This window comes from Setaria italica, chromosome V (genome assembly GCF_000263155.2).
Source record: "Setaria italica strain Yugu1 chromosome V, Setaria_italica_v2.0, whole genome shotgun sequence".
NCBI lineage: Eukaryota > Viridiplantae > Streptophyta > Magnoliopsida > Poales > Poaceae > Setaria > Setaria italica.
The window spans coordinates 11,279,178-11,305,506 of NC_028454.1; the positions used below are offsets into that span (position 1 = coordinate 11,279,178).

General features: G+C 56.2%; 2 protein-coding genes and 1 pseudogene across 3 annotated transcripts; 2 read left to right on the forward strand and 1 right to left on the reverse strand.

Moving 5' to 3' along the window:
• Positions 1-14,563: 14,563 nt before the first annotated feature.
• LOC101787000 (phospholipase A1-Igamma1, chloroplastic) lies at positions 14,564-16,963 on the reverse strand. The gene has a single exon (XM_004968432.3). It carries the CDS (start codon positions 16,451-16,453, stop codon positions 14,741-14,743), a length of 1,713 nt encoding a protein of 570 aa, XP_004968489.1. The 5' UTR covers positions 16,454-16,963; the 3' UTR covers positions 14,564-14,740.
• Positions 16,964-17,422: 459 nt separating this feature from the next.
• On the forward strand, positions 17,423-21,681 carry LOC101786607 (pentatricopeptide repeat-containing protein At4g21190). 2 transcript variants are annotated; one of them, XM_004968431.2, is made up of 8 exons: positions 17,423-17,621; positions 18,560-18,581; positions 18,669-18,788; positions 19,108-19,218; positions 19,600-19,743; positions 19,824-20,036; positions 20,149-20,353; positions 20,524-21,681. In XM_004968431.2, the coding sequence occupies exons 1-8, from the start codon at positions 17,533-17,535 to the stop codon at positions 20,571-20,573; spliced, it is 954 nt and encodes a 317-aa protein (XP_004968488.1). In that variant the 5' UTR covers positions 17,423-17,532; the 3' UTR covers positions 20,574-21,681. The 2 variants fall into 2 exon arrangements, with proteins under 2 accessions (XP_004968488.1, XP_022682148.1); XM_022826413.1 differs by lacking the exon at positions 20,524-21,681 and having other exon boundaries at positions 20,159-20,296.
• Positions 21,682-23,255: 1,574 nt separating this feature from the next.
• Positions 23,256-25,498, forward strand: LOC101758686 (annotated as a pseudogene).
• The last annotated feature ends 831 nt before the right edge of the window (positions 25,499-26,329 follow it).

The window sequence follows — 26,329 nt, forward strand, 5'->3', positions numbered from 1 at the left end:
GCAGCTGTCGAACCCGTGTTGGGCCCAGCTTCGAACTCTGGACTGTAATGAGGCCGTAGGAGGCGTTTTCAGCCCGTATCCCTTTCTTACCTCCCTGTGGGCCTTGGGCCGGAGCGGAGCGGTTGTTGCGCCTGGGCCGAACGTGGGGGGCGTCGTGGGCGCGTTACCCGGGAAGTGGAGTTATGGAAGCGCCGTCCCACGAATCGAGGAAGATAGGATGTTTTCGCGGTCGATCGTGCGCGCGGTTTTCGAAAAGGAAACGGGCGTGGTAGGGGCATACCTGGCGCCGCATTTATGGCGGCCGGGGCGTCGATTTGGCTTCCCCGGTACCCTTCTTATAAAAGCAGGAGCCCGCCGCGCCGGTTCCTCTCTCCTCTCGCATTCGAGCCTTCCTGCCTCCTACTCAGTTCCTCCGCGCTCGCCTCGTTTCCTTCGCTCCAAGCCGCGCGCTCTTCTTCCATCTCCGTCGATCTCCTCCTTCCTCCGGCGATGGCTTCCTGGGGAGTTTCTCACTTCACCTCCTCCCGCGTCGAGGGCCTGGTGCGGAAGGGGCTCCTCTGCGAGAGGACGGAGGCGGGCGAGTGGGAGCTGCCGGGGCCGGAGCAGGTTCCGTCGCCTCCTGCCGGCTACGTCGTCTCCTTCGCCCACTTCCACGAGCAGGGATTCGCTTCTCCCCCAAGCCGCTTCTTCTGCGGGCTCCTCCACCACTACGGGCTTGAGCTCCAGCACCTCAACCCCAACGGGATCCAGCACATCGCGGCGTTTGTCGCGCTGTGCGAGGGATTCCTAGGCATCGAGCCCCACTTCGCGCTGTGGAAGTACTTTTTCATAGTGAGCCTGTACCAGAAGACGGGGAAGGCCGGGAGCCAGCAGCGGTCGCCTCCGGTGCCGATCGGGTGCGCCGGGATCCATCTTCGTCACACTCGCTCCAAGGAGTACATGACGGTGAAGACCTCGGTGTCCCACAAGGGGTGGCACAATCAGTGGTTCTACGTGAAGAACTACCCGGACTCCCCCCTGCCGGCTTTCACCGGCCGCACCATCGACGCGGCGCCCGAGGTATGGGCGTACGGGCCGGTGGAGAAGGAGAAGAAGCGGTTCTCCAACTTGCTGCAGGCCATCGAGCAGCTAAAGCGGAGTGGGCTCACCGGTGCCGAGGTCATCAGCACGTACCACGCCCGGCGGGTGGCGCCGCTGATGCTCCGGGCCTGGCCGCTTGGCGCCATGACCCCCGACGCGCCGCCCGAGGGCACCGCCCTGGCGACGGGTGCGCTCGCCGCCTCCGAGATCCGGCAACGGCTCCGGGAGGCACTGGAGGACAGGGACGTCGAGTACCCGATCCCCGGGCATCCGCCGATGCGCCCGGAGCCGGGCTTCATAGACCTAGTAAGGAGTTGGGACATCGTTTTTCTTTCCTTGTGTCCCGCTGTTTGTTGTTCTGACGCGGATCTGCTTTATGTTTGCAGGGCTCACTGACCCGGGTCGCGGACTCCCTTCCGCCGGTGCCGGAAGATGCCGAGCGGAGGGCTCGCAACCGTCTCCAGGTCGAGGCGCAGAAGCGCCGCAAGGACAAGGAGACGGCGAGGAGGCGGAAGAAGGCCGCCAAGGAGTTCCAGCAGCGGCGGAGGGGGGCGGTCGTGTCTGACGACGACGACGATGAAGATGAAGAGGATGAAGATGAGGAAGAGGAAGAGGAGGAAGAGCTGGTTCCCCCCGATCGGGGGCTTTGGTGATTCGTGATGCGCCCCCGCAGACGGCCGCGGGGGGTGAAGCGGCGGAAGCGTCCGCCCGGGCTTCGGCTCCCCCGGGCCCTGGGGCTGTGCCTCAGGGGCCAACACAGCGCGCGCCCCAGGAGCTGGCGCGGACCGCCCCTCAGGGGTCGGCGCAGGGCGTCCCCCGGGAGCAGGTGCGGGACGCCACCCGGGGGTCGGCGCAGGGCGTCCCCCAGGACCGGGCGCGGGGCGCCCCCCCGGGGTCGGCTCAGGGCGTCCCCCAGGAGCGGGCGCGGGCCGCTCCCCCGGGGTCAGCACAAGGCGTCCCCCAGGAGCGGGCGCGGGACGCTCCCCCGGGGTCGGCAAGGGATGCCCCCCCGGTGTCGACACGGAGCGCCCCTCGGGGGTCTTCAGTGCCTGCCCCCGCCGCCGCCTTGGGTCCGGTGCGGGGCGCTCCCCAGGAGTCCGCTCGGGGCGCTCCTCGGGGGTCCGTGGAGCCTGCCTCCACCGCCGTGCCCGCTGGCGGAGAGCAGCGAGGTGGCGACAAGCGGCCGCTGCCAAATGCCCTGGGGTCGGCGTCCGGCTCCGAGTCGAAGCGCGCGCGCCGCCCCTGCGCTTTGAGGGCGTAAGTTGGCTTTTCCTATGTGTCATTCTTCTCCTCTTTTTTCGTTTGTTTCTGCTGACGCCTGGCCGTCGATGTGCAGCACTTCTCCCCGTGGCCTCACTCTGCAGCTGGCGCACAAGAAGGCGCTGCGGATGTCGACCTCCTCCGGGGGGCGGGCCGCGGCTCTGCCCGCGGCGAGCGGCGGGGTTCCTGGTGCGGCCGCGGATGCCCCCGCGGAGGTGGCCCCTGCGGAGGCGGCTGGCGTAGCGGCGGCGGCGTCAGCCGCGGGAGGGGGAGCGGACTCCACTCCGCCTTCGGCCCCTCCGATCGCCCCTTCAGCTCAGGGCGTGATCCCCCCGGGCCCTCAGGCCGGGGAGGTGATCGACCTCGACGCCGACGAGGCGGAGGAGGCGGCGGCGACGGGAGGCAGGGCGGATACCCCCGCTGCCGTGGCGGGATCAGAGGCGGAGGGGGCGCCTGCTCCCGGAGGCGCGGCGGCGGCAGAGGCAGCGGTGACGGAGGCAGGGGCCTCCGCCCCGGTCACCCCCGCGGGAGTGACTCTGGCGGCTGAGGTGGAGGTGCCCACAGGGGTACCGTTGGCGGCCTCGGCGGCGATGAGCGTGCAGGCGCCGGGGCCGTCGGCGGATCCGGCGGCCTCTAGCGTCGTGGTGCCGTCCTCGACGGCGACGTCAGGGTCGACCCCTGTCTCAACCTCGGCTTCCTCCGTCCCGAGGGCGTGGAGAGGGTCCGTCCTCCGCTGGTCATCCCGTGATGACCCGCCGAGGCACCTCTTCGCGCTGGACGCCGCCGCCGAGTGGCATAGGTGGCAGGCGATGCAGGGCGGCGTCGCCCAGGTTTAGGCGGCTCTGACTTCGGCAATGGGAGTTCTGGCCAACACCGTGGTCCCTGGCAGCCAGGTATGTTATTCTTATTGCTTGGTGATGATTACCTCCTTTTTCCTTTTTTGCCTTAAACGATGTATTGCTTTGCAGGCTCTCCAAGAGGGCAGCCGGGGGAAATCTGATTTCCTCCGGCGACAGTAGGGTCGCTGGGAGCGTTTCAACACCGAAAGGGAGCGCACCAGGGACCTGTCCCTGCAGCTTGGCGCCGAAAGGGAGCGGACCAGGGACCTGTCTTTGCAGGTCGACGCCGCCCAGGGGGCCGTCCGCGACCTGGAGGGGTGTGAGCGGGCGGCGTTAGAGGAGGCGCGGCATGCGGAGGCCAGGCTCCAGGCCGTCGCCGAGAAGGCCCGCCTCGACCTCGAGGAGTTCCAGGCCATCGTGGAAAGGGCCCGCCGCGATGCCGAGGGGCTTAAAGCTGCTGCTGCTGAGAGGGCCCGCCGCGACGCCGAGGAGCTGGCGCAGCTTAGGGGGGAGCGTGGAGCCCTCCGCACGGAGAACGATCAACTCCGTTTGCAAGTGCAGGGGCTTCAGTCCGCCTTGTCCCGCAGCGCCGACCGGGAGCGTGAGTTGAAAGCCCAGGCCGACGGTGAGGTTCTTTCCGTTCCTGCGTTCTTGTGTCGTTTGTGTTCTGCTCTTTTGACTCGGTGGGATTTTTTGGGTGGCTTCTGCAGGTGAGATTGCCAATTTGCGGGCTCCGCTCGACGAGGAGCGCGGTGAGCACGGCACCCTGCGAGATGCGGTCCGCGTCGTCTGCGATGACTTCGGTGTAGCTCCGGAAGAGGGATCGAGCTCTCTGCCGGCTCATGTCCTCGAGGTGCGCCGTCGCCGTCGCGAGATCGCCGTGGACGTGCTTCGCCTTGGCGTGCGGCGAGCCTTCGGGGTCTTCGGCTCTCACTATTCCGGCATTAACTTTGCCGGGATGAGTGATGGGTACTATGCCGGCTACACCAAAGCCGAGCTGGACGAGATCGACACCGGGGTGACCGCGCCGGCGGAGGCCCTCGCGAGGCTCCTGGAGGATGAAGCCGCCCCTCCTGCCGACCCTGAAGCTGGCCCTTCTGCCGACCCTGAAGCCGCCCCTTCTGCCGACCCTGAAGCTGCCACTCCTGCCGACCCTGAAGCCGCCGCTCCTGCCGACCCTGAAGCCGCCGCTGCTGCCGACCCCTCTGCGAATTAGCTGTACCGGGCTCGCGCCCAAAAAGTTTGTACTTATGTCAGTCCTTTGAACTCGTTTTTGCGTTGGCCATACGGGCCTGTTCTTATGACTCTTTGTTTGCACAAAAGATCCCGATTCCCTTTGTTATTCCTTTGGGCTTGAAAGCTTTAGGATGCGTTGCCGGGTGCGTCAGTAAGTTTTGATGAGTGAAGGTGCTGTAGCCGCTGGGGCGTAGGTTTTTCCGCGGTCCGATCGCAACTTGCCTGAGCACCGTTCACGCATCCTTATCTTTTTTGCATCCAAAGGTTTTCGAAAGGGAGTGTTCGGTTTTGAAAAAGAAAAAACGTTTTCTTTTTAGATGGCGCCCAGCGGCTGGGGTCGGGACCCCTGATAGCCCCCGAGGGGTATGCGGTCCTGGAGCAAGGCCAGGGTCGGATACCCCTGAGCTTAAAGGAAAAGGCCTTCTTTTTTCGCAGAAGAACAAAACTGGTAGCCCCCGAGGGGTATGCGACCCTGGGACGAGGCCAGGGTCGGATGCCCCTTAGCTTAAACGAAAGGACCTGAGCCAAGGTGGTTCAGGGTTTCTTTTTTCGCCGAAGAACAAAATTGGTAGCCCCCGAGGGGTATGCGACCCTGGGACGAGGCTGGGGTTGGATGCCCCTGAGCTTGAACGAAAGAACGGAAAAGACGGCAAGATTATGCATAACTTGGAAGTAAAAGCTATGGGTAAAAGCGCCTTAGCTGTTCTATGTTCCAGGCATTGCTGAAGGTCTGCCCGTCGGGAGTTGCCAGCTTGTAGGTGCCTGGCCGTAGTACTTGTACGAAGATGAATGGGCCTTCCCATGGGGGAGTCAACTTGTGCCGACCCCTGTTATCTTGGACGAGGCGGAGCACTAAATCACCGACGTTGAAGGCGCGACCTTGTATCCTGTGGCTTTGGTAACGCCGTAGGGCCTGCTGGTACTTAGCTGAGTGGAGTAGGGCTACATCTCGCGCCTCGTCGAGTTGATCTTGTGCGTCCTCGAGTGACGTCTGGTTTCCCTGTTCGTCGTATGCTTTGACCCTCGGCGACCCATACTCTAGGTCAGTGGGCAAGATGTCCTCTGACCCGTAGACCATGAAGAACGGGGTGAACCCTGTCGCCCGGCTGGGGGTCGTCCTCAAGCTCCAGAGGACTGCTGGGAGCTCCGCAACCCACCGTCCGCCGAACTTTTTAAGGCGGTCGAAGATCCATGGCTTGAGACCCTGGAGTATCATGCTGTTGGCTCGCTTGACTTGCCCGTTCGTGCGGGGGTGCGCCACTGCCGCCCAATCCACTCGAATGTGGTGGTCGTCGCAGAACTGGAGAAATCTCTTCCCGGTGAACTGCGTGCCGTTGTCGCTGATGATGGAATTTGGGATCCCGAAGCGGTGGATGATGTCGGTGAAGAACTGTACCGCTTGCTCGGACCTGATTTGCGCCACTGGCCTTGCTTCGATCCATTTGGAGAACTTGTCGACAGCGACGAGCAGATGGGTGAAGCCCCTGGGCGCCCTTTTGAAGGGTCCGACGAGATCCATCCCCCAGACCGCGAACGGCCACGTGATGGGATGGTTTGCAACGCCTGCGTGGGCAGGTGAGTTTGGCGGGCAAAGAACTGGCATCCTTCACAGGTGCGGACTACCTGGGTAGCATCTGCGACCGCGGTTGGCCAGTAAAATCCCTATCGGAAGGCGTTGCCAACAAGTGTCCTCGGCGCGGCGTGGTGACCATAAGCCCCGGCGTGGATATCCCAGATCAGCGCCTTTCCCTGCTCGATCGGGATGCAGCGCTGGAGGATCCCAGTGTTGCTTCTCTTGTAGAGCTCCTGGTCAATGATGGTGAAGGATTTCGCACGGCGCGCGATCCTGCGGGCTTCTGTTTTGTCTGCCGGGAGCATGTCGCGGACGAGGTAGTCGAGGTACGGGGCTCTCCAGTCGGTCGGGGGGTCGACCCCCGCCGCGAGGCCCACCGCGATTTCCATAACCACGGGGTCGGATGGCTTGGCTTCCAGGGCCGGGTCGGGTAAGGCAGCGTTGATTCCCTCGGGACCGGTGCTCGGGTCCGGGACAGGTGGCGCGCTGCTGACCTCCCCCGGCTCGAGTCCCGACCCCAGGGCTGGGCATGCCTCGCCGACCCCTGCTGGCTCCAGATAACGGATTGAAGGCTTCTGCTGGTCGCTAACGAAAACGCCGTCGGGGACGGGCATCCGGCCGGACGCCGCCTTCGCCAGCTCGTCAGCGACCTCGTTGAAGCGCCTTGCGACGTGGTTGAGCTCCAACCCGTCGAACTTGTCCTCGAGCTTACGGACCTCGTTGCAGTAAGCCGCCATTTTAGGGTCGTGGCAGCTCCACTCCTTCATGACTTGCTCGACGACCAACTGGGAATCACCCCGGACGTCTAGCCGGCGGATGCCCAGCTCGATGGCGATGCGGAGCCTGTTGAGTAGGGCTTCATACTCAGCGACATTGTTGGATGCAGGAAAATGGAGGCGGATCATGTACCTGATGCGTACGCCCAACGGAGAGACGAAGACGAGGCCTGCTCCGGCGCGGGCCCTCATCAGTGACCCGTCAAAGTACATCGTCCAGTACTCCTGCTCCTCTATCGCCGACGGTGCTTGTACCTCCGTCCACTCGGCCACGAAGTCGGCAAGTACCTGGGACTTGATGGCGGTGCGGGGGACGTAGGTGATACCCTGGTCCATAAGCTCAAGCGCCCACTTCGCGATCCTTCCTGTTGCATTTTGGTTCCGGATTACTTCACCAAGCGGGAATGAAGAGACGACCGTTACCGGGTGGGAGGTGAAGTAGTGACGCAGCTTCCTCTTCGTGATGAGGACGGCGTAGACGAGCTTCAGGATCTGCGGATATTGTGCCTTGAACTCGGACAAGACTTCGCTGATGAAGTACACCGGGCGTTGTACTTTAAGAGCGTGCCCCTCCTCCTCCCGCTCCACTACTAGGGCCGCGCTGACCACCTGGGTGGTCGCCACGACGTAGAGCAGAAGGGTCTCGCCGTCGGCGGGCGGGACTAGAATTGGGGCCTTCATCAGGAGGTCCTTGAGTCGTTCAAGTGCCTCCTGGGCATCGCTGGTCCATTCGAAGCGGTCGGATTTCTTCAGGAGCCGATAGAGAGGAAGACCTCGCTCGCCGAGGCACGAGATGAAGCGGCTTAGGGATGCTAAGCATCCCATGACGCGCTGCACTCCCTTTATGTTCCGGATCGGCCCTATGTCGCTGATGGCCGCTATCTTCTCTGGATTTGCCTCGATGCCGCGCACAGAGACGATGAAGCCTAACAGCATGCCCCTTGGGACACCGAACACACACTTCTCGGGATTAAGCTTAATACGCTTATCCCTCAACCTTTCGAAGGCTAGCTCCAGGTCGGGAACGAGCTGGTCGCCCTTCCTGGATTTAACCACGATGTCGTCGACGTAGGCCTCAACGGTTCGCCCGATGAGATCCCCGAAGCACTTCAGCATGCATCGCTGGAAGGTAGCCCCCGCGTTTTTGAGGCCGAACGGCATTTTAACGTAGCAGTAGGGGCCAAAGGGGGTGATGAAAGAGGTAGCGAGCTGGTCGGCCTCTTTCATCGCAATCTGGTGGTAGCCGGAATATGCGTCGAGGAAGCTGAGGGTTTCGCATCCGGCGGTTGAGTCGACTATTTGATCTATGCGTGGCAAAGGAAACAGATCCTTTGGACACGCTTTGTTGAGACCAGTATAATCGACACACATCCTCCATTTCCCGTTTTTTTTCGGTACAAGGACGGGATTGGCTAGCCACTCGGGGTGGCGCACTTCCTTGATGAACCCGGCCGCTAGGAGCTTCTGGAGCTCTTCACCAATGGCCCTGCGCCTTTCTTCGTCGAAACGGCGCAAGCCTTGCTTCACTGGTTTGGAGCCAGCCCTGATGTTCAAGGAATGCTCGGCGACTTCTCTCGGGATGCCTGGCATATCCGAGGGCTTCCACGCGAAGACGTCACTGTTCGCGCGGAGGAAATCGACGAGCGCGCTTTCCTATTTGGGGGATAGGGCCGCGCTGATCCGCACAACCCCGCCATTGGAACAGCCGGGATCGAGAGGGACTTCTTTGATACCTTCGGTGGGCTCAAAGGAGGTACTCGACTGCTTTGCGTCGGGCCGATCTTCGATCACCTCAGCAAGCTGGACCGCCATGTCGCTGGTGACGGTGATGGCCGCGGCATACTCGCAACACTCCACGTCGCACTCATATGCCTTCTGGAAGGTTGTGCCGACGGTGATGACCCCGTTGGGCCCCGGCAGCTTGAGCTTGAGGTAGGTGTAGTTGGGGATGGTCATGAACTTCGCGTAGCACGGCCGTCCCAAGATGGCATGGTAGGTTCCGCGAAATCCTACCACCTCGAAGGTGAGGACCTCCTTCCTATAATTGGAAGGGGTCCCAAACGTGACGGGCAGGTCGATCTGCCCGAGAGGCGTCGCCTGCTTCCCTGGCACGACGCCATGGAAGGGTGCCGTGCTGGGACGGAGGCGGGAGCGATCGATCCCCATGGCGTCGAGAGTCTCGGCATAGAGGAGGTTGAGGCCGCTGCCCCCATCCATGAGTACCTTGGTGAGGCGCGTCGTACCTACGATGGGGTCGACGACGAGAGGGTAACGCCCCGGATGCCGGACGCGTCCAGGGTGGTCGGACCTATCGAAGGTGATAGCCGGTCCGGACCAATCGAGGAAGGCCGGAGTCGCAGGCTCGGCCGCGTAGACCTCCCGGCGCTCCAGCTTTTGCTGGCGCTTGGTGTCGTTCGCTGCGGAACCCCCGAAGATCATGAAGCAGTCGTCAACTTTAGGGAAGCCGTCTTCCTTCTCTTCGTCACCCTTCTTTTCCTCATCGGGCTTTCGCTTCCGTTCACCTTTCACCGGATTGCCCACAAAGTACCTCTTCATGAGGTTACAGTCTTTGTAGGCGTGCTTGACGGGGAACTCGTGGTTTGGGCACGGTCCCTCGAGCAGCTTGTCGAAGAAGCCGGGAGCGCCTTCGGGGGGCGGCTGCCCCCGCTTGCGCTCGACCGCGGCCACGAGGGGGGCCTCGCGCCGCTGCTTGCCCTTCTTCTTCTGCTGGCGGTTGGAGGTGCCTTCGTCGGCGTCCTCCTCCTGTTTCGCCTTGCCTTTGGAACGATCGAAGATCGCTCCGACAGCCTCTTCGCCAGAGGCGTAGCTAGTGGCGATGTTGAGGAGCTCTTCTGTGGTTCGCGGGCCTCGGCGCCCTAGCTTGTGGACGAGGGGCCGGCAAGAGGTCCCTGCTAGGAAGGCTCCTATGACGTCGGCGTCGGCGACGTTGGAGAGCTCGGTGCGCTTTCTGGAGAAGCGCCGAATGTAATCCCGGAGGGACTCGTCCGCCCCCTGGTGGCAGCTCCGGAGATCCCAGGAGTTGCCGGGGCGCGTGTACGTCCCTTGGAAGTTTCCTACGAAAACCTCTTTCAGGTCGTTCCAGTTGCGGATGCGTCTTGAAGGGATATGTTCTAGCCAGGCTCGCGTGGAGTCTGCCAGAAAAAGGGGTAGGTTACGGATGATAAACAGGTCATCGTCCGCCCCGCCAGCTTGACATGCAAGCTGGTAATCGCTGAGCCATACTCCAGGATTTGTCTCCCCCGAGTATTTGGCTACACTCGTGGGTTGCCTGAAGCGCGGCGAAAAGGGCGCATTTAGGATGCGCGCGGAGAAGGCCCGAGGCCCTGCCGCTCCGGGGCTCGGGCTGCGGTCTTCCCCGCTGTCGTAGCGCCCGCCACGGTGAACGTGGTAGCCTCGATCAGCCCCGTCCCCCCTGTCCGCGCGGGAGCGCCTCCACGCGTTCAGGGTGTCGCGGGCGTCGCGGACGAGACCGACGCGCTGGTGGACGGACCGAGCCTCGCCTACCGCGGGCGACGGGGTTCGTCGGGCGGACGCGGCTTGATTCGCCCCCGGAGGGGTTTGATGGACAGATTCCCCCCCGCCGTTCTGGGGGCGCACCCTGCGTCGCCCGGCTGGCGTTCTGCCCGCGTCGCCGAGATGCTGAACTTTCCGCCTGCTGGACGGCAGCGCACTCGAGCAGGTTGCGCATCTCTTGGCGTGCCCGTCGCTCCTCGGGCGTCGCTAGCTCGGGGAGCTGTCGGAGCAATACCGCCGCGGCGGCGACGTTTTGGCTAGCGCGGGCGAAGAGCGGTGGACGTTCTCCGTCCGCACAGATGCGTTCCTGGACGTCGCGCGCCTGTTGCCGCGCTCCCCCCTCGTGGTGGGGGTGCTCTATCTCTTGGCGGGCACCCGCATGCGCTTCTGGTTGCCGAGAGCACTCTGGGGCCCTGGGTAAGGCTCCAGTTGTAGCTGCGGCGCGCGAGGGGGGAACCCGTTGTCTCCCCTCGGCACCATCATCGTTGGACCCCTCGGAGTGCGCGTCCACCATAAGGAACTCGCGCGAGGGGCGGGGACTCCCGCTGCTGGAGCCAGCGTCGGAGATTGTCCTCGCCGCGCCCTCGAGCTCGTTGCTCGCGGGCGGTGTGGTCAAGGACCGCGCTAGAAGGCGATCGTAAGCCCCCGTGACGTTGTGTAGCCCGAAGGGCTGTCCCTCTGGTGAGGTCCTTCCGGTATGCGACCGGCCGCTCGCCGCTGTCCTGGCGGCAGGGCCGAGGGCAGCGGGACGAGCGGGCAAGACGAGGACAGGGATCAGCTCGATCCCTTCCCCGGTGGCCAGGAAGTCCAGGCTCCCGAAACGGATCAGGGAGCCCGGAGCAAAGCTGCTATCGCGATTGGCCATCTGAGGCTGGAGATGTACGCGCAAAGGGCCCCTACCTGGCGCGCCAACTGTCGTTGTCAAGATCAGCGGATCAAGACTTAGACTAGTAAATTTCTTTTATGCGCGTAAGCCTCAGATGGTTGCGTGGGAGACACGGGTTTAGACTGGTTCGGGCAAAGGAAGCCCTACGTCCAGTATCGAGGATGTTCGTGTTGCCCACGCGGGGTTCTGTAGTAGGGGGTTACAGATGGACGAGAGAGGGACTGGTCCAAGTCTCTTTGTGCTTGCGCTCGCAGGAAGAGTCGCTGTGCGCTATGGCTTGTCCAAGAAGAAGCTGATCCCCTCTCCGGCCTCGGGTTCCTCCTTTTATATCGCAAGGGGGTGGCCGGAGTTACAGTTGGGATCGGGTAAAAAGGACTGTAAAGAGTAAAGCGTAGAATGGTAAAAGGTACGGCAGGAAGGAGGAGCAAGATCCTAGGCATCCGATGCCTCTGCCGGCCCTGGACGAGTGCCGGTGCGCATGCCGGAGGGGGAGGTCGCCGTGTGCCAAGTGTTGTTGCTCCCTGCAGATAGCTACTTCGATGCTCGTAGGTGTCAGATCATGATGAGGGCGTTCCGTCGTTACCCCAGCGTCCGTTTAGGGAGGACGGTGGATGCTGCTGTTTAGGCGATGGGTGCTGAGAGGGAGAGCGTCACATCCGTGCTGCTGGACGCGCGGGACCCGAGGGTGCGCGGGGCCCGAGGACAGGCCGCTCTCTCCTTTGCTCCGGCCGGCGCAGGCCATGAGTACCCTGCGGCGAATGGGAGCCGGCCGCCAGCACTGTAGCCTGCACAGAGCGGTCGTGCACGGGTACTTGTGTTGGGTCGCGTGAGGGGCGCGGTCGCCCTGCCCTCCGTCAGTCCTGCAGCGCATTTATGGCGAGGCCGACAGGGGGACCCACAGATTTTTGTCTGTCTTGCCCGTCTGGACCGTATCCGAGGGGGATGCCTCCCCCGGGGGCCCCAGTGCACCCGACCCCTTCGCTTGGGGTCGAACGAGGCGGAACTCCGTGGCGAGGGGTCGGGCCCCCCGACCCCGGGGTCGCAGTCGGGCGAGGCGGAAACTTTGCGGAGGGGGGTCGGACGTTCTCGATCCTGGTGCCTTGGTCGGGCGAGGCGGAACTTTGATCACGCCGAGGTGGACCCGGGCCTCCGTGTCTGCTTCCTTAAATGGTGTCTTAGGGGATCGTTAATATTTCCCCCCAACAGTGACAGTGCTCCAGCTCCAAAAACATGAGCACTTGTTGTGAATAGTCTATTTTACACTTTGTGAACGGGCCCATATGTTTGTCTCTTCTTTTTCCTCCCCTCCTCTTCCTCTCTGCTTGTGCTCGATGCATGGGCAGCGCGGCCGACGCAGGAAGGGGGAGACGCAGAGGGGAGATGCGGCTGGGAAGTAATCAGAACCACTGCCAAGCTTTCTCTTTCGCATCTCTCCTCTCTTCTCCTTCGGTCCTCCCTGTCCTCGGCGACGCTCGTCCGCGCGGCCTGCCGCGAGCGGTGGGGCCCATGAACGGCGGCGAGCGGGTAGGCGAGGGTCGCCGCGCGGGAGGCACAGCCACACGCGGAACACGGCACCGAGCTGGCTGGCGGGGTACATCGCGCGGGCGCTGGGGCGCGACTGTGGTCTGTACATCTTGGAGCACGAGGATGCCGTGCTGTTTCGGCATCTTTCCCTGCTCTGCTCTCAAATCCGAATAGCAGCAGCAAGCAGCACATTTCCTTTCTTCGCTGTTCATCTGTTCCGAACCAGCAGCTCTCCTCAATTTAATCTACCCATTTGTTTACGACGTTCACCAAATCTAGCAGCTGTAGTACAGGGAGCCAAGCTTACATTGGAGCTCATCCAAGCAGCCAGCGGGCTCTCCCATTCCAACACACCGAAGCTTCAATCCAAGTCCACAACTGCAGAACAGTCCCATGGCGAGGGAGATGACTCTTTCCTCCCCTCCTCTTCCTCTGCCGGCCAGGGAGACGTGGCCAGCATGCCGCCGCAGGGTGGGGGTGGCGCGGTCCGACGAGCAGGGGTCGTGTGGCCGATGCAGGAAAGGGGTGGCGAGGTTCGGCGATCAAGGTGGCGTGGGCGCGGCTGATGTGGGCAGGGGTGACGTGGAAAAATTAGAAATGAACCGGTACATTGTGTAACGAGTGGTAAATGTGGATAAATAATCCCCAACTTCACAAGGAAGTCCGATGTTTTTGAGCACCTCCTAAGGTACTCCAGGAAAAACATGGATCTAACCTCTAGCTCCACGTTTTTTTTCTGAAGCTGGAGTTTGTAGAGCTGGACGTGTTTGACAGGCAATTTTGTGAAGTTGGTGAAGTGGAGTTATTTTTTCTAGAGTGGAGTGTTGCCAAACACCCTCTAACTCTGCATGGCATGATGGCACCACTACATACTACTCGTACAAAAGTTTTGCCAGAAAATTCTGGGCAAAATCTCAATCCAACCAGGCAATTACTGGGGGCAAAATCTCAATCCAACCAGGCAATTACTGGGGCCTCACTCGGAATGCGAAAGGCGTTCCTAACATTGCAAGCCTAACATAAATGAGACCAAGTCTACAGACATCCACCAACCGGTAATGCCCTAACTGACAATCGAAGCGAGGAACTGCTACCAGGGAGACGATTAGACTAACGAGGCATGCACGCACGCACGAAGACGGAGGGGGCGGACGAACTCGTTCACGCAGCGTGGGTTTGGTTAGCTCTGTATCATTTGATTAATGTATGGAATGATACAAAATAATAATTGGTTGGGTGAATTGTACCATCCCATCTAGGATGAAGCCATCCCATTTAATATATTATTATACTAATAAGAGTGAACCATATGGTACAAGTAAATTGGTTGAACCCCACCCTCCATGATCATCCATACATGCATCATGTGGTGCATACAACCAAATACACCCGCAATCACGCTCACTCACCATTGGGGTGACACCTTGTGAAGGACCCCAGGAATTTGGGCTGAGAATCAAAAGCAGTGTGCTTGGTAGACTTTTTGGGTCCCCCGTTTCCCCCGGGACCCCCCGGGCCCCCGGGGGGGGGGGGGGGGGGGTCTAGGCCTGGAGCCAGCCCTGCGCCGGATCGGCGCGCCGGATTGGGGCCTCGTGCCTGGCCGCCGGTTTTGATGAGGAGAGATGAGAGAGGGGGAGGGAGGAGGAGGTCGCGAGGGGATACCGGTGGAGAGGAAATGGGAGAGCTCGAGAGGAGGCAGCAGGACGAGAGCACGTAGCCTAGGACCTCGGGAGGTGGCAGCTCGGGCCGCTGGCACGCGTCGAGGGCGGGCTGTGGGGTGGTTTTTTCGTAAAATGGCAGGCGGGCGGTTTTCTCTTCTTGTATAGAAATATTTTGGAACATAGGGGCGAACATCTTTACTGTCGACGGAAGGCCTCCCCTGGATCTGAAATTGATTAGCGAAAAACTTAAGGGATTTTTCGCAAAATTGTGTGCGCATGTGGCAGCGTCCGGACCACATGATTGTCTGCGATCGGACCGCCGCGAAAAAGGGACGATCGGCCTGTTCGCTTCAGCTTATTCAGCCGGCTTATCAGCCACCAAACAGTGTTTTCCTCTCACAACAAATCAGCCGTTTCAGCTTTTCAGTCGGCTTATAAGCTGAAGCGAACATGCCCGATGTGGCCAGGCCCAGGGGGCGCGGCAGGAACTTCGGAATAAGGGGAGTTGATAGGCCACACATAATTAAGCTTGACGTGGTGAGACCGAGCCGCTGGAGGTAGTGGTCGGTGTCCTCCGGGTGTTCGGCGATGTCCCTGTGGCGTGGCCGCAGAACCCATCGTCCGTCCTCCGTCTTGACCAAGCCCTTGTTCTCCGCCTGGTACCACACCGGCGGCACCTTGTGCTCGTCGCGGAGGAAGTCGGTCGACTTGTTCACCAGCGCCGGGTCCCTCCCACTGAGCTCGAACCCCTCGCCGCGGCTCCGGAAGCCGTCGAGCAGGTGGAGATGCGCCTCCAGGTTATGGTAGCACGTGATGTCGATGGTGTCCTTCAGGAACGGCGACGCCCTATGGTCGAGCTCCAGCGCCACGCCCAGGTGCGTGTACACGCCGGCCACGCCCAGCCCGTCCACCGCCCGCAGCACCGCCTCCGGGAACGCCGCCTCGTTGAAGATCGCGCCGGGGACCTTGGGCACCCAGTCGTGCACGTTCACGACGCGGAGCGCCCGCACGCCGAGCTCCCGCTCGAACCGCTCCCGGAACCCAAGGTTCCCCACACGCGGCCCCGCGAAGGAGAACACGCAGACCGGCGCCGCCCCGCCGCTCGGCGTCGCGTTCGCGCCCGTCTCCGCGACGTCGAAGGCGTTGAGCATCGCCAGCGCGCTGCCCAGGCTGTGGCCGGTGATCGTCACGCTCACCTCCTCGCCCCGGCCGTGGTAGAGCTCCACCAGCTTCCGCACCTCCGCCAGCGCCTGCTCCCGCGCCGAGTACCTGCAGAAGCGGCAGTCCACGTCCTTGCCGGTGTAGAGCTCCGCGAACCCCATCTCGACCTTCACGTTGGAGTCCGGGCACGGGATCCCCATCTCGCACAAAGGCCTCTGGTTGGTCGTCAGGTCGGCCACCCACTCGAGGCGGGTGGTCGTGCCGCGCCACACGACGGCGATGTCCCGGCGGCCGATGCGCGCCGTCTCCTCATCAGTCGACACGGCGACGTAGCCGATGAAGGTGCCCGACTCGCTCCACAGCTTGTCGTCGTCGGCGGACTTGTGCTTCGGGTTCCCGAAGTTGGGGAGCTTGAGATCGTTGCAGGTGGCGTAGAGGTAGCGGCTGACCTCGTAGCCGGCGCCGACGAGGCCGACGTCCTCGAAGAAGGTCTTGGCCGGGTACCTGCAGCTGCCGGAGTAGGGGGAGAAGCGTTCGTAGTCGAAGCTGTCGTAGGTAGCCTGCGCGAACTCGCCGTAGCGGATGAGCTCCGCGCGGAGCACTGGGTCGATGGGGTCCAGAAGCCCCTCCCAGTTGCTGCTGCCGTGGATCTCCCGCCACCGCGCGGCCAGTTGCCCGTCGTCGGAGCGCCCGGACGTTTCGGCGAGCTGAGACTGAGAGCCACGGTCAATGTCCCCGGTCACTGCCGGGGCCCACCGGTCGGTTGTCGCCACCGAGGCGACCTGGCAGGAACAACGACGGCGTTGCGCCGCGTTAGGGAGCGACCGGCCCCCGGTCAAGGGCTGTTGCTGCTGGAAGACGATCAGCGCCGGCCGGCGATGGCTGATGGGGAGGCTCGGGCAGGAAGAGAAGCTGGCTGCCATTGTCAGTTGCTTTGGTGTGATCGATGAGATGAGAATGAGACCATGCTAGCTGCTTGTGCAGTGCTACTGTCTTCTTGGTTGCTTTGGGAGTGTTTGAGCTTGGAGGAGGAAGCAGTGTGTGTATATGGGCATGCATGGGGTGGGTGGGGATGAGTTGAACATGCATCGTGACAGTGGTTTTGGCACGTCATGCGTGTCAAAACTTGGCACCAACGACGCGTGCATGACCACGCCTCTGGCTGGGAGGAATGAAGTATAGGACACGCCCCGCGTCGCGAGTCGTCTAGTCATGCACGACCGTGGCAGCTGCGCGCGTTCCACGGCCGGGCCTGCACCTACCTCAACCGGATCGGACAAAACGTCCCTGTGGTACACCCGGCCCAGTCCATACGCTAACGTTCAGATGTCTACACACGCTGGGTCAAACGTACTGTACACAGAAGAGTGTCTTTCCATGGGAACAAGCACGGATTCATATCGTGCGACTATTTCTAGGTAGGATCGATGGCTGCAAGAAGGAGCTCGGAAAAGGGAAATGTTATTACATGCGTGCGAGATGGACTTTATCTCGTTCCCAAATTTTTCCTTTTTTTTCAGCAGAAAAATTGTCGAGCAACAGATCAAGGACTGTGATTGAATCGAATTTCTTGGCTGCCACGGAAATACTCCATTCATTTTATTTATTTTAATTTTTTAGATACATACTTTTTAATATCTATTTGTACACAATGTATATCTAAATGAGTAACGAAAGTTATGAATTTAGAAAAGTTAAAATAACTTGCAATTGAATTTAGAATAGAGAAAATAGGTGGGAATCCGTTGAATCGGATTTTTGCTATTGCTCCTCGTTGGACTGTGATTTTTGCTATGCTCGTTGGGCTAGACCTACTCTACGGCCCAAGCAAGAGCCAGCACACACACAAGTACACACAACCTCTTGTGTGTGGAATTTGCGAGCCCAGCCCACACGGATCTCAGAGCGACGCCGCCGCTCGTCGCGTCTCTGCCTTCGCCAGCGGCGCCGCTCCCAAATCCCAACCCAAGGCCGCGGTGAGGAGCTTCCCGCCGCCGCAGCCATGCTTGGGCATCTCCGGCGCTCCCTCCGCGCTCTTCACGGCTTACCCATCACCGGCCGCGCCGCCTGCAGACCCGTCCCCCTCCACCAGTGAGTTCCGTCTCTTTCGTTACCCACTCCCCTAGTCCACTACCATTAGTCTACAACCCTACCTTCCATCCTTCCTTGAGAATTCAGATCACCAATTCACCATGCCCGCACCCCAGCAAATCAACACCGCTACCACTTACCTAGACGTAGTGGCGGTGTCGGACGGCCATTTCACTTTTGATTACAGAAAGGGATTGTTGCTTGATGCCGACCTTGTGCCGGACCCCGCTCTGTTCCTGTTTACCTCTTCACACTAGGATACCCACATCTCATTTCTCCGTAGTGTACGTTTTCCAAATGAGGGTGTCGAGCTCGGTGTCCATTGAACCGTAGAATTGGGCCATATAAGCTGACTTTGTGGAGTACTCCCCATCAGCCTTGAGGTTCCAAGTAATGTGATCAGGGCTGTCTTCGGGTAACTCAACTGCTCACACTCTAGATTTCCCCCTAGTGTTGTCAAGTGCTGAATAGAGTTGCTAATGTGACAGTATAAGAGACACTTGGAACGTCTCAATTTCTTTCCTCTCATCATTCTTGTTTCGAATTTGGGCGCTCCTGCTACTTTTATTTTATGGAGTAATTATCTTGGATGGTCCCACTAAAATTCAACGATTAACTACCTAGTACTGTTCTTTACTAGTTGTTCAAACAAGTAGCTTCTGCATTGATTCCACTAGCAATGGGATTTTTTTTCTTTTCCTTTTTTCCCCTTGAGGAAATCAAGATATGTTTTCTGATACTAAAATATTTCCAGTTATATATGGAAAGTAGTTTTTTCCCCATTTGCAAGCGTCTATATCGATGGGGGTAGAAATTGTATTTCTAAATATTTGATTGACAAACTATAATTACAAGTTCCCTTTTACTATCTTCACAGTTCATTGTTTCTTAAGGAGATAGTGTTTGATAAACTTTTCGTTTTTATTTACACTGTGCAGATTTTGGAGTTCCCATATACAGGTACACTCCTCTGCATCCTAAGCAAGAAGTTGCTCTTCCTTAATTTTGTTTACTCCTAAACTATCTGCCCCTCTAAAATCTGTTTAGCCCATATCTGGTTCTGGTTGGTGTAACAAGCATGCTGCCAGAGATTTCTCTACTTCCAAAAACATGACCAGCGGTGGAGTATATCTTCAAAAGGAGTTGGAATCAACTAAGCCCATGAAGGTACCCACAATGCTATCACATTTTGTTTTTTATTGAAATATTTCTATATATCCTATAATTATTTCGTATTGCTAGTTTTTCCTTCTGGTTGTTCACTACTCAGAAAATCCTATATTATTTTTATTTGCTCAGCATTCAAATAGCCTGGTCGATTTTCAAACTAGATGGAATTCTTCAGTGTTTCTACTAGGATGCACTGATTGCATAGAATAGCTTCTTGCACATCCGGGTTGCTTCCATATGAGCATTTGGATTTGTTTAGATTCAAAACTGTGGCACTACATAAGGTGAAGATTAAGAGTTTATCTTTCTTTCACAGGATACTGATATTATAATCAATCGCATACAAAAGAGCACAAGGGAATTGGAACAAGGGCCTATTGGAAAAAATCTGTCTTCAGAGGAGAAAAGGAAATTTCTTTTCAACACTGTATGTGTGTGTACAGTTTTCTTTCACTTGCATGATAATAGATAGTAGTGAGTTAACATTTCTCATGATTTCGGTAGAACAATGATAGCGGCTAATTCATTATATGATGAATTGTTGTCCTAGGAAAGTAGATTATGCTAGCACCCATTGGCTCTTCTTTGAATGACTATTAGGATTGTATCCTCCATGTATAAAAAGATGAAAACAGTGCGTTAATCTTTTGGTATTGACCTGGGTGCAGATATTATAGCCTGCCTTCTTATTCAGTGTGCACTTGTGCATATTGAAAATTCTCAAGAAAAAAACCTTTTTTATTGAAGTCATTTAGCTGCTATTGCCCAGTGCAACAAAATTACTAAATGCCACATTCGCTAACTGCAGCTCCTTGGCCTCGAAGATTCAAGGGAAGCTGTTTACAGCACCCTTGATGCTTGGGTTGCCTTTGAGCAGGATTTTCCTCTGGCTTCACTAAAGCAAGCACTTTCAGTTCTTGAAAAGGAGGGACAATGGCATAGAATTATCCAGGTATTATATATTGTAAGGTGCCTTCAATTGTATTTATCTTCTATACACCGTGAATAAATTGCATGCAACTAAATCCTCAGGTGATAAAATGGATGCTGAGCAAAGGGCAAGGAAATACAATGAACACATATGAGCTACTAGTGCGTGCACTTGAGAAGGATAATAGAGCTGAGGAAGCACATATAATGTGGCAGAAAAAAACAAGCCATGACCTGCATTCGGTTCCTTGGCGATTCTGCCATCATATGTTGTCTATCTACTATAGAAACAATATGCTCGACAGGCTTGTGAAGGTTTGGACCTTAACTTTGTAACTTTCTGATGCAGTTTTGATTTATTTTTTATGCATTTTTATTTCATAGCATGACATATGAATTACTTCACCTGCCTGTGCTGATGACTTAGCTCTTCAAAGATTTAGAAGCCTGTGGTCGTAAACCTCGAAGCAAAGATATTATACGAAAAGTTGGAGATGCATACGAAATGCAAGGAAAACTAGAAGAAAAGATAGTGTTGCTTGAAAATTACAAGGATTTATACAGCAAGCCATCTCGAGATTATCGAAAGAAAGGCTCCAAATCCAAAAAGACTCAGATGAATAAAACAGACGGTTAGTTCCCATTCCTCATGTGAAAAGTTATTTCAGACACTGTAGACACACCTGTGAAATTTCCAGCCTCTTCAAATGCGTAATTTAGTTCTTTTAGGAGGATATATGAAAAGCATTGTTTAATCTTGAGAGTATCACTACTAATTATGACATTATTATATGACAAGCAGGAGTTCTTAGAGTTCTTGGCCAATCATGCGATGAGCCAAACGATGGCTGACCCGACGGTATCTGATGCTCAACGACAGGCAGAACCAACCATGCTACTTGCCTAGGCAGGATTCGTTGCTCCAAGTAGTGCTGGCTCCATTGCAAATGTGAGATATCCCGTTGACGACATACAAGTGGATACACCATGCAAGTTGGTTATACCTTATGAAAGGAAACAAAATAAGTTTCGAGAGGTCGCAACCAGCATGACAGTAACGGATCATGTGTTCCCAAAGGCACCTGCTAGAATACGCCTGGGTGCAAGTTGTTACAGTGTTGGATGAGTCGTGCGAGATAGACATCCCTACTGATGAGCGGATTGAGGTTCTCGGTGATGCGATGAACCAGTACATACTGTAGCATCGTCAAGATATCGTTCTAAATGCATCGCCAGAAACCTCACGGCCGAGCCAAGAACTACCCCTTCCAAATTCAAATGTTGATACGGAGGAGCTAACGCTGTCACATGTGCAGGGAGCTAACAATGAGGACGAGCAGCAAATGCTATCATCTGTCCGAGAAGCTCTCAATGAGGACGATGGGACATAAGTACTAGAAGGCGATGAACGGGTAGATGATTTAGAAGTTAATGATCCAACATCGCCTTTGCCGGCATCACCTCCCAATAGGCCAGCGGCACCTCGTATGGTCAACACATATGAAAAGGCTCCATCAGCAGACGTCGACAAGTTTTTAAACGTATTGAAGAAGAAGGCTTCATCTTCCGGTGAAAAATCTGTAACTCGTAGCGTCTCTCGGCAAAAGGAAAAGGATCAAAACCTCAATTTCTTTGCGTCAGATGATGTCCCAATGGATTATGAGCATGGCAAACCATTCTTATATCGGTGGGATCTGCTGGAGGGCCCATGGGAACTGAATAAGTTGCATGTATGGATCATGAATGCACTGAAGCAAGGCATTTGAGCAATCACTGCGCATGTCCCAACTAAGCTTTTCCTTGGCGTTGGCGTTCTCTCATACCAGATTGTGATCGATTTCGAGAATTTGCACAGACTTTACCGTCGACAACATCTCGACGTGAATCTCATTTTCGTATGGTGCTTGTAAATCCACATGTACCGCAGACACGAGTTTTAAATACATACGTATTTTATTTATTTCAAGTACCTGAGTAACCTATTCTGTAGGATGCAATGGAGGAAGGAAGAATTGATGCACGACAGGTTCAAGGTAGCGTACCTTGACCCAGCACGAATAAGCGAGCCAGTGTGCAAGCTCAAAATGACGGAAACGATCAAAGCACAAATAGAAGTAGAGACATAAGCGAAGAAAGATGCTATAAAAATAAAAGCCCACGGAGAAGAAATGCACAAAGTGTTCGTATACATTGCAAAAGTAATAAAGAAAAAAAGCTAATAAGGATTATGGCCCTGTTTGGCATGGCTCCAACTCCGGATGGAGCTGCTCCACTCCAGAACTCCACATGGAGCCAGCTCCGCTCCAAAACTCCAGAACAAAAATGGGATGTTTGGCTAGATGGGTGCTCTCAGCTCCAAAAAAGATCGATTTCAGTGTGGATTGCCATTGTTGCCCCCCAATTAAGGCCTCACTTGTCATCCTCTCTATCCCATCTTCTTCATCCCCCTTTTCCACTGCACTATGCCGCACACGGGAGACCCTCCACGGGCGGCGGGCTAGGCGGCGGGCGGTGACGGGCGGCGGGGCCGGCCGGCCACGGGAGCGGCGACAGGCGGGGCTCTGGCGGCGAGTGGGGCTCGGGAGAATAGAAGGGAGAATAGAATGAAACGTTTTTTTGTAACCAGTGGCATTGGTGGGTAATTACCCACCAACTCCACGAGGAGGTTCAAAAGAGAGGTTTCTGGAGTAGCAAAAGAGGTGCTCCAAAACTCCACCTCCATTTGCACTACAGCTCCATGGAGTTGGCAACTCCATGGAGTTTTGGAGTTGGGGTGTTTGGCTGAATTTTTTGATGGAGTTGCTGGAGTTTAGAAGTGGAGCCGTGCCAAACAGGGCCTATATCACGGCTCTTTATGGTTTTGAGTAATCTAGTTTTAATTACTATATATATACTAGGTATATATATACTGGGTGCTATTTAATGCTGTATATAATATAAATTATTTGAATATAATTTGCATCATTATTTTACCCAAAATAGGAGAAGCAGTGGTCCTCGACTCAGCCAGCTATCATAGAGATAGGTACAAGGATTTTATAGGCATTATACAAAAATAAGATATTCCTTGGCGGTACTTAAATGCATGTTGACATTCTATGCACCTAACTTGTATTACTAATTCTTGTCTTTATATCCTCAAAGTGCATACAAGTTTTACATACTAAAAGATCCAAAAAGGACGAAACCTATGAAAATAATATATCATAGATTCGTAAGAACATAATACATAAAAACTTGGTTCTTTTATATAATGTAGACTTGTCATTAATAACAACTCATCATTTTTCTATTTGTTTGCATTGCCACAGGCAACCTCCCGGCTCTGTGCTATGCGGATATTACGTGTGCGAGTTCATTAGAAACAATGGGAGGTACCGGACGAACCCTGAAGACGCAAGTCTCTTATACACTGCCATGTACTAACTTCTTAATGGTAATACATCCTAATCTTCATTTACTGTATATTTATAGATGCCCGACAGTAATTATAGCAAGATCGAAGACAAACAAATCGACAACATTTGTACGGACATGGTGAGGTTCATCCTATGCGAGATTTGTTATGAGGATGGAGCATTCTTTGATAAAGATGGCGTGTTGATGGCGGACGAGCGCACAAATCTTTGTAGATGGGCGTAGTAGTTTTAATATTAGCGTGGCAAAGAATAGCTCTATTCCAAATGTTGGATTTTTAATAATGTGAATTATATATTATCTACGATGCAGTTTTTAATAATGAGAATTATCTATTATTCAAGTTTGTTGTTAAGTGGTTGGAGATACATATTTCAATTTGACAGCTAAAAAATGGCGGGAAATAAAAATTATAAATAACTCACGGGAAATAATATATTGAATGGGAAAATATATATTCCTGGCGAGCGGCATAAGCACCCGACGGCATAGAAATCGTCTGTGCTGACGGGTGATGTAACCACACTGCTAGCACAGAAAGCATCAAGGTGGCTAACATCATCTGCCACCAGAGAGCGGTGTGTGCTGGTGGGCAGTTCTAACCGCCAGCAACTGGCTGCGCGGTGGCTGGAGATCCACGGCGCCGGCAACTGGGATGGGCTTCTGGACCCATCGACACGGTGCTCCGCGCTGAGGTCATCCGCTACGGCGAGTTTGTGCAGGCCACCAGCTTCGACTACGACCGCTTCTCCCCTTACTGTGGCAGCTGCAGGTTCCCGACCAAGACCTTCTTCCAGGACGTCGGCCTCACTGGTTCCGGGTACGAGGTCAGCCGCTACCTCTACGCCACCTGTAATGACCTCAAGCTCCCCAACTTCGTTAACCGGAAGCACAAGTCCGCCGCCGCCGACAAGCTGTGGAGCGTGTCGGGCACCTTCATCGACTACGTGGCGGTGTCGACCGACGAGGAGACGGCGCGCATTGGTCGTCGGGACATCGTTGTCGCGTGGCGTGGCACGATCACCCGGCTCGAGTTGGGTGGCCGACCTGACGGTGAACCAGAGGCGGCTGAGCGACATGGGCATCCCATGCCCGGACCCCGACGTGAAGGTGGAGATGGGGTTCACGGAGCTCTACACCGGCAAGGACGCGGAGTGCCGCTTCTGCAGGTACTCGGCGCGGGAGCAACTGTTGGCGGAGGTGCGCAAGCTGGTGAAGCATTACCACCGCAAGGGCGAGGAGGTGAGCGTGACGGTCACCGGCCACAGCCTGGGCAGCGAGCTGGCGATGCTCAACGCCTTCAACATCGCCGAGATCGGCGCGAATGCCTCGTCGCCGGGCGGCAGGGCGGCGCCGGTCTGCGTGTTCTCCTTCGCGGGGCCGCGCGTCGGGAACCTCAAGTTCCGGGAGTGGTTCGAGCAGGAGCTCGGCGTGCGGGCACTCCGTGTCGTGAATGTGCACAACAGCGTGCCCAAGGTGCCCGGCGTGTTCTTGAACGAGGCGGCCAATTATATTAAAAAGAAGGGCATCCAGATGGGAGAAAATAAAAACACGTGGCGCAGGACTAGCTAGGTCGGCCGGCAAGGGTGGCGAGGTGTTTAGCCCCCACCATCGTCCAACTATCTACTTTATTTCTAGCTTCGAAGAAAACTCTATCGCTTGTGGCTTCTTTCCGGTTAAAAATCGTCACGTTCCTTTCCTTCCAGATTACCCAGGAGGTTAACGTGATTAAGGAGCAGAGGCCTTTGCGCGAGCTGGTAGCTGATCTTGCTCTACTCATCCACCACACATGGAGATCACCATCATGTTGCGCCCATTCCCTCGGGTGCAATGTTGAGATTGCTAGCCACTCCGAGATGGATGCCCATAACTTTTTAGTGAATCTGCAGTCAGCAAAAAGGTGTATAGCTGTTTCAGGCTGACTTCTGCATATGGGGCACGTTGATTGGTTCGACCAGCCTCTTTTTTGTAGTCTATCTGCTGTCCGCAGCCTGTTCTGAACGGCCAGCCAGGAGAAAATCTTGCAACTTGCGGGTGCCCAATTTCGCCAAATGAGTGTGTCAAAGTTTGTTGCCGCGGAGCCAAAGAACTGAGCGTCGTAAGCTGATTTTGCCGAGTAGTTTCCATCGGCCGTGGGTTTCCATGTGATTTCGTCATGTGCTCCCGGGTTTAGGTTGATGGTTTGGGTTGCCTTCCAAAGGCAAATAAGTTTTTGGAGGTGCTGTAGTGAAAAGCCCGTATGATGGATGTTGAGGTCATTTATCCAGTTGTTATATCTCAGAGCATCGCCTAGCACTCTTTGCTTCTTCCCGGAGATCGTGAACAGGTTCGGCGCAAAATCAATCGGCCTTTGTCCTTGAAACCAGCCGTTGTGCCTTTTTGTTGCCGCCGCAAAAAGCTTCTTGTCTGTTTTGCTGCATGGGATATCCGATCCTATCCACGGCTTGTCCTGCTCTTTCCATTCTTGCCATAGCCATCAGAGCCTGAGGCTTCTAGCAAAGCGCTTGAGGTTAAGGATGCCCAGGCCACCTAACCGCGTTGGCCGGGCGGAACGGATCCAGTTCACTTTGCATTTCCCACCCGTGATTGCTGCCGCACCGGCCCAAGAAAATCTTTTCCGTATGGTGTCGATTTCTTCCAGAGTAGCTTTAGGTGCATTAATTGCTGTTATGATGTAGGCCGACTGTGATGTTAACACTGCTTTGACTAGCGTGAGATGGCTCGCTGGTGCTATGTTCTTTACGTTCCAAGCAGTGAGCTTGCTGATGGCTTTGTCTATAATTGGTTGGAAGTGGATGCGCTTAAGTCTTCCCGTGGTCAGAGGGAGGCCTAGGTACTTGGTCGGAAACTTTGTTTTGATGAGTGGCAATCCGTCAAGGACATGGTCCATGTCAATATACGCTCGATTTTTCGAAGTTTGTCTTTAGGCCAGAAGCTTCCCCGAAATTTTTTAGTAGCTCTTTGAGGGCACCAATGTCCTCTCTTGTCAGGTTCACGAAGATTGTCGTATCATCCGCATACATGGAGACTCTGACGTTTAGGCTTCTTCCTCTTAATTTACTGATGAGACCTTTTTCCGTCGCCAGGTGCAGCAGCGCTCTAAGAGGTTCAATAGCAATGACAAATAGTAGCGGGGAGAGTGGGTCTCCTTGGCGGAGTCCTCTTCTGTGAGAGATCAACCCGTTTGGGAT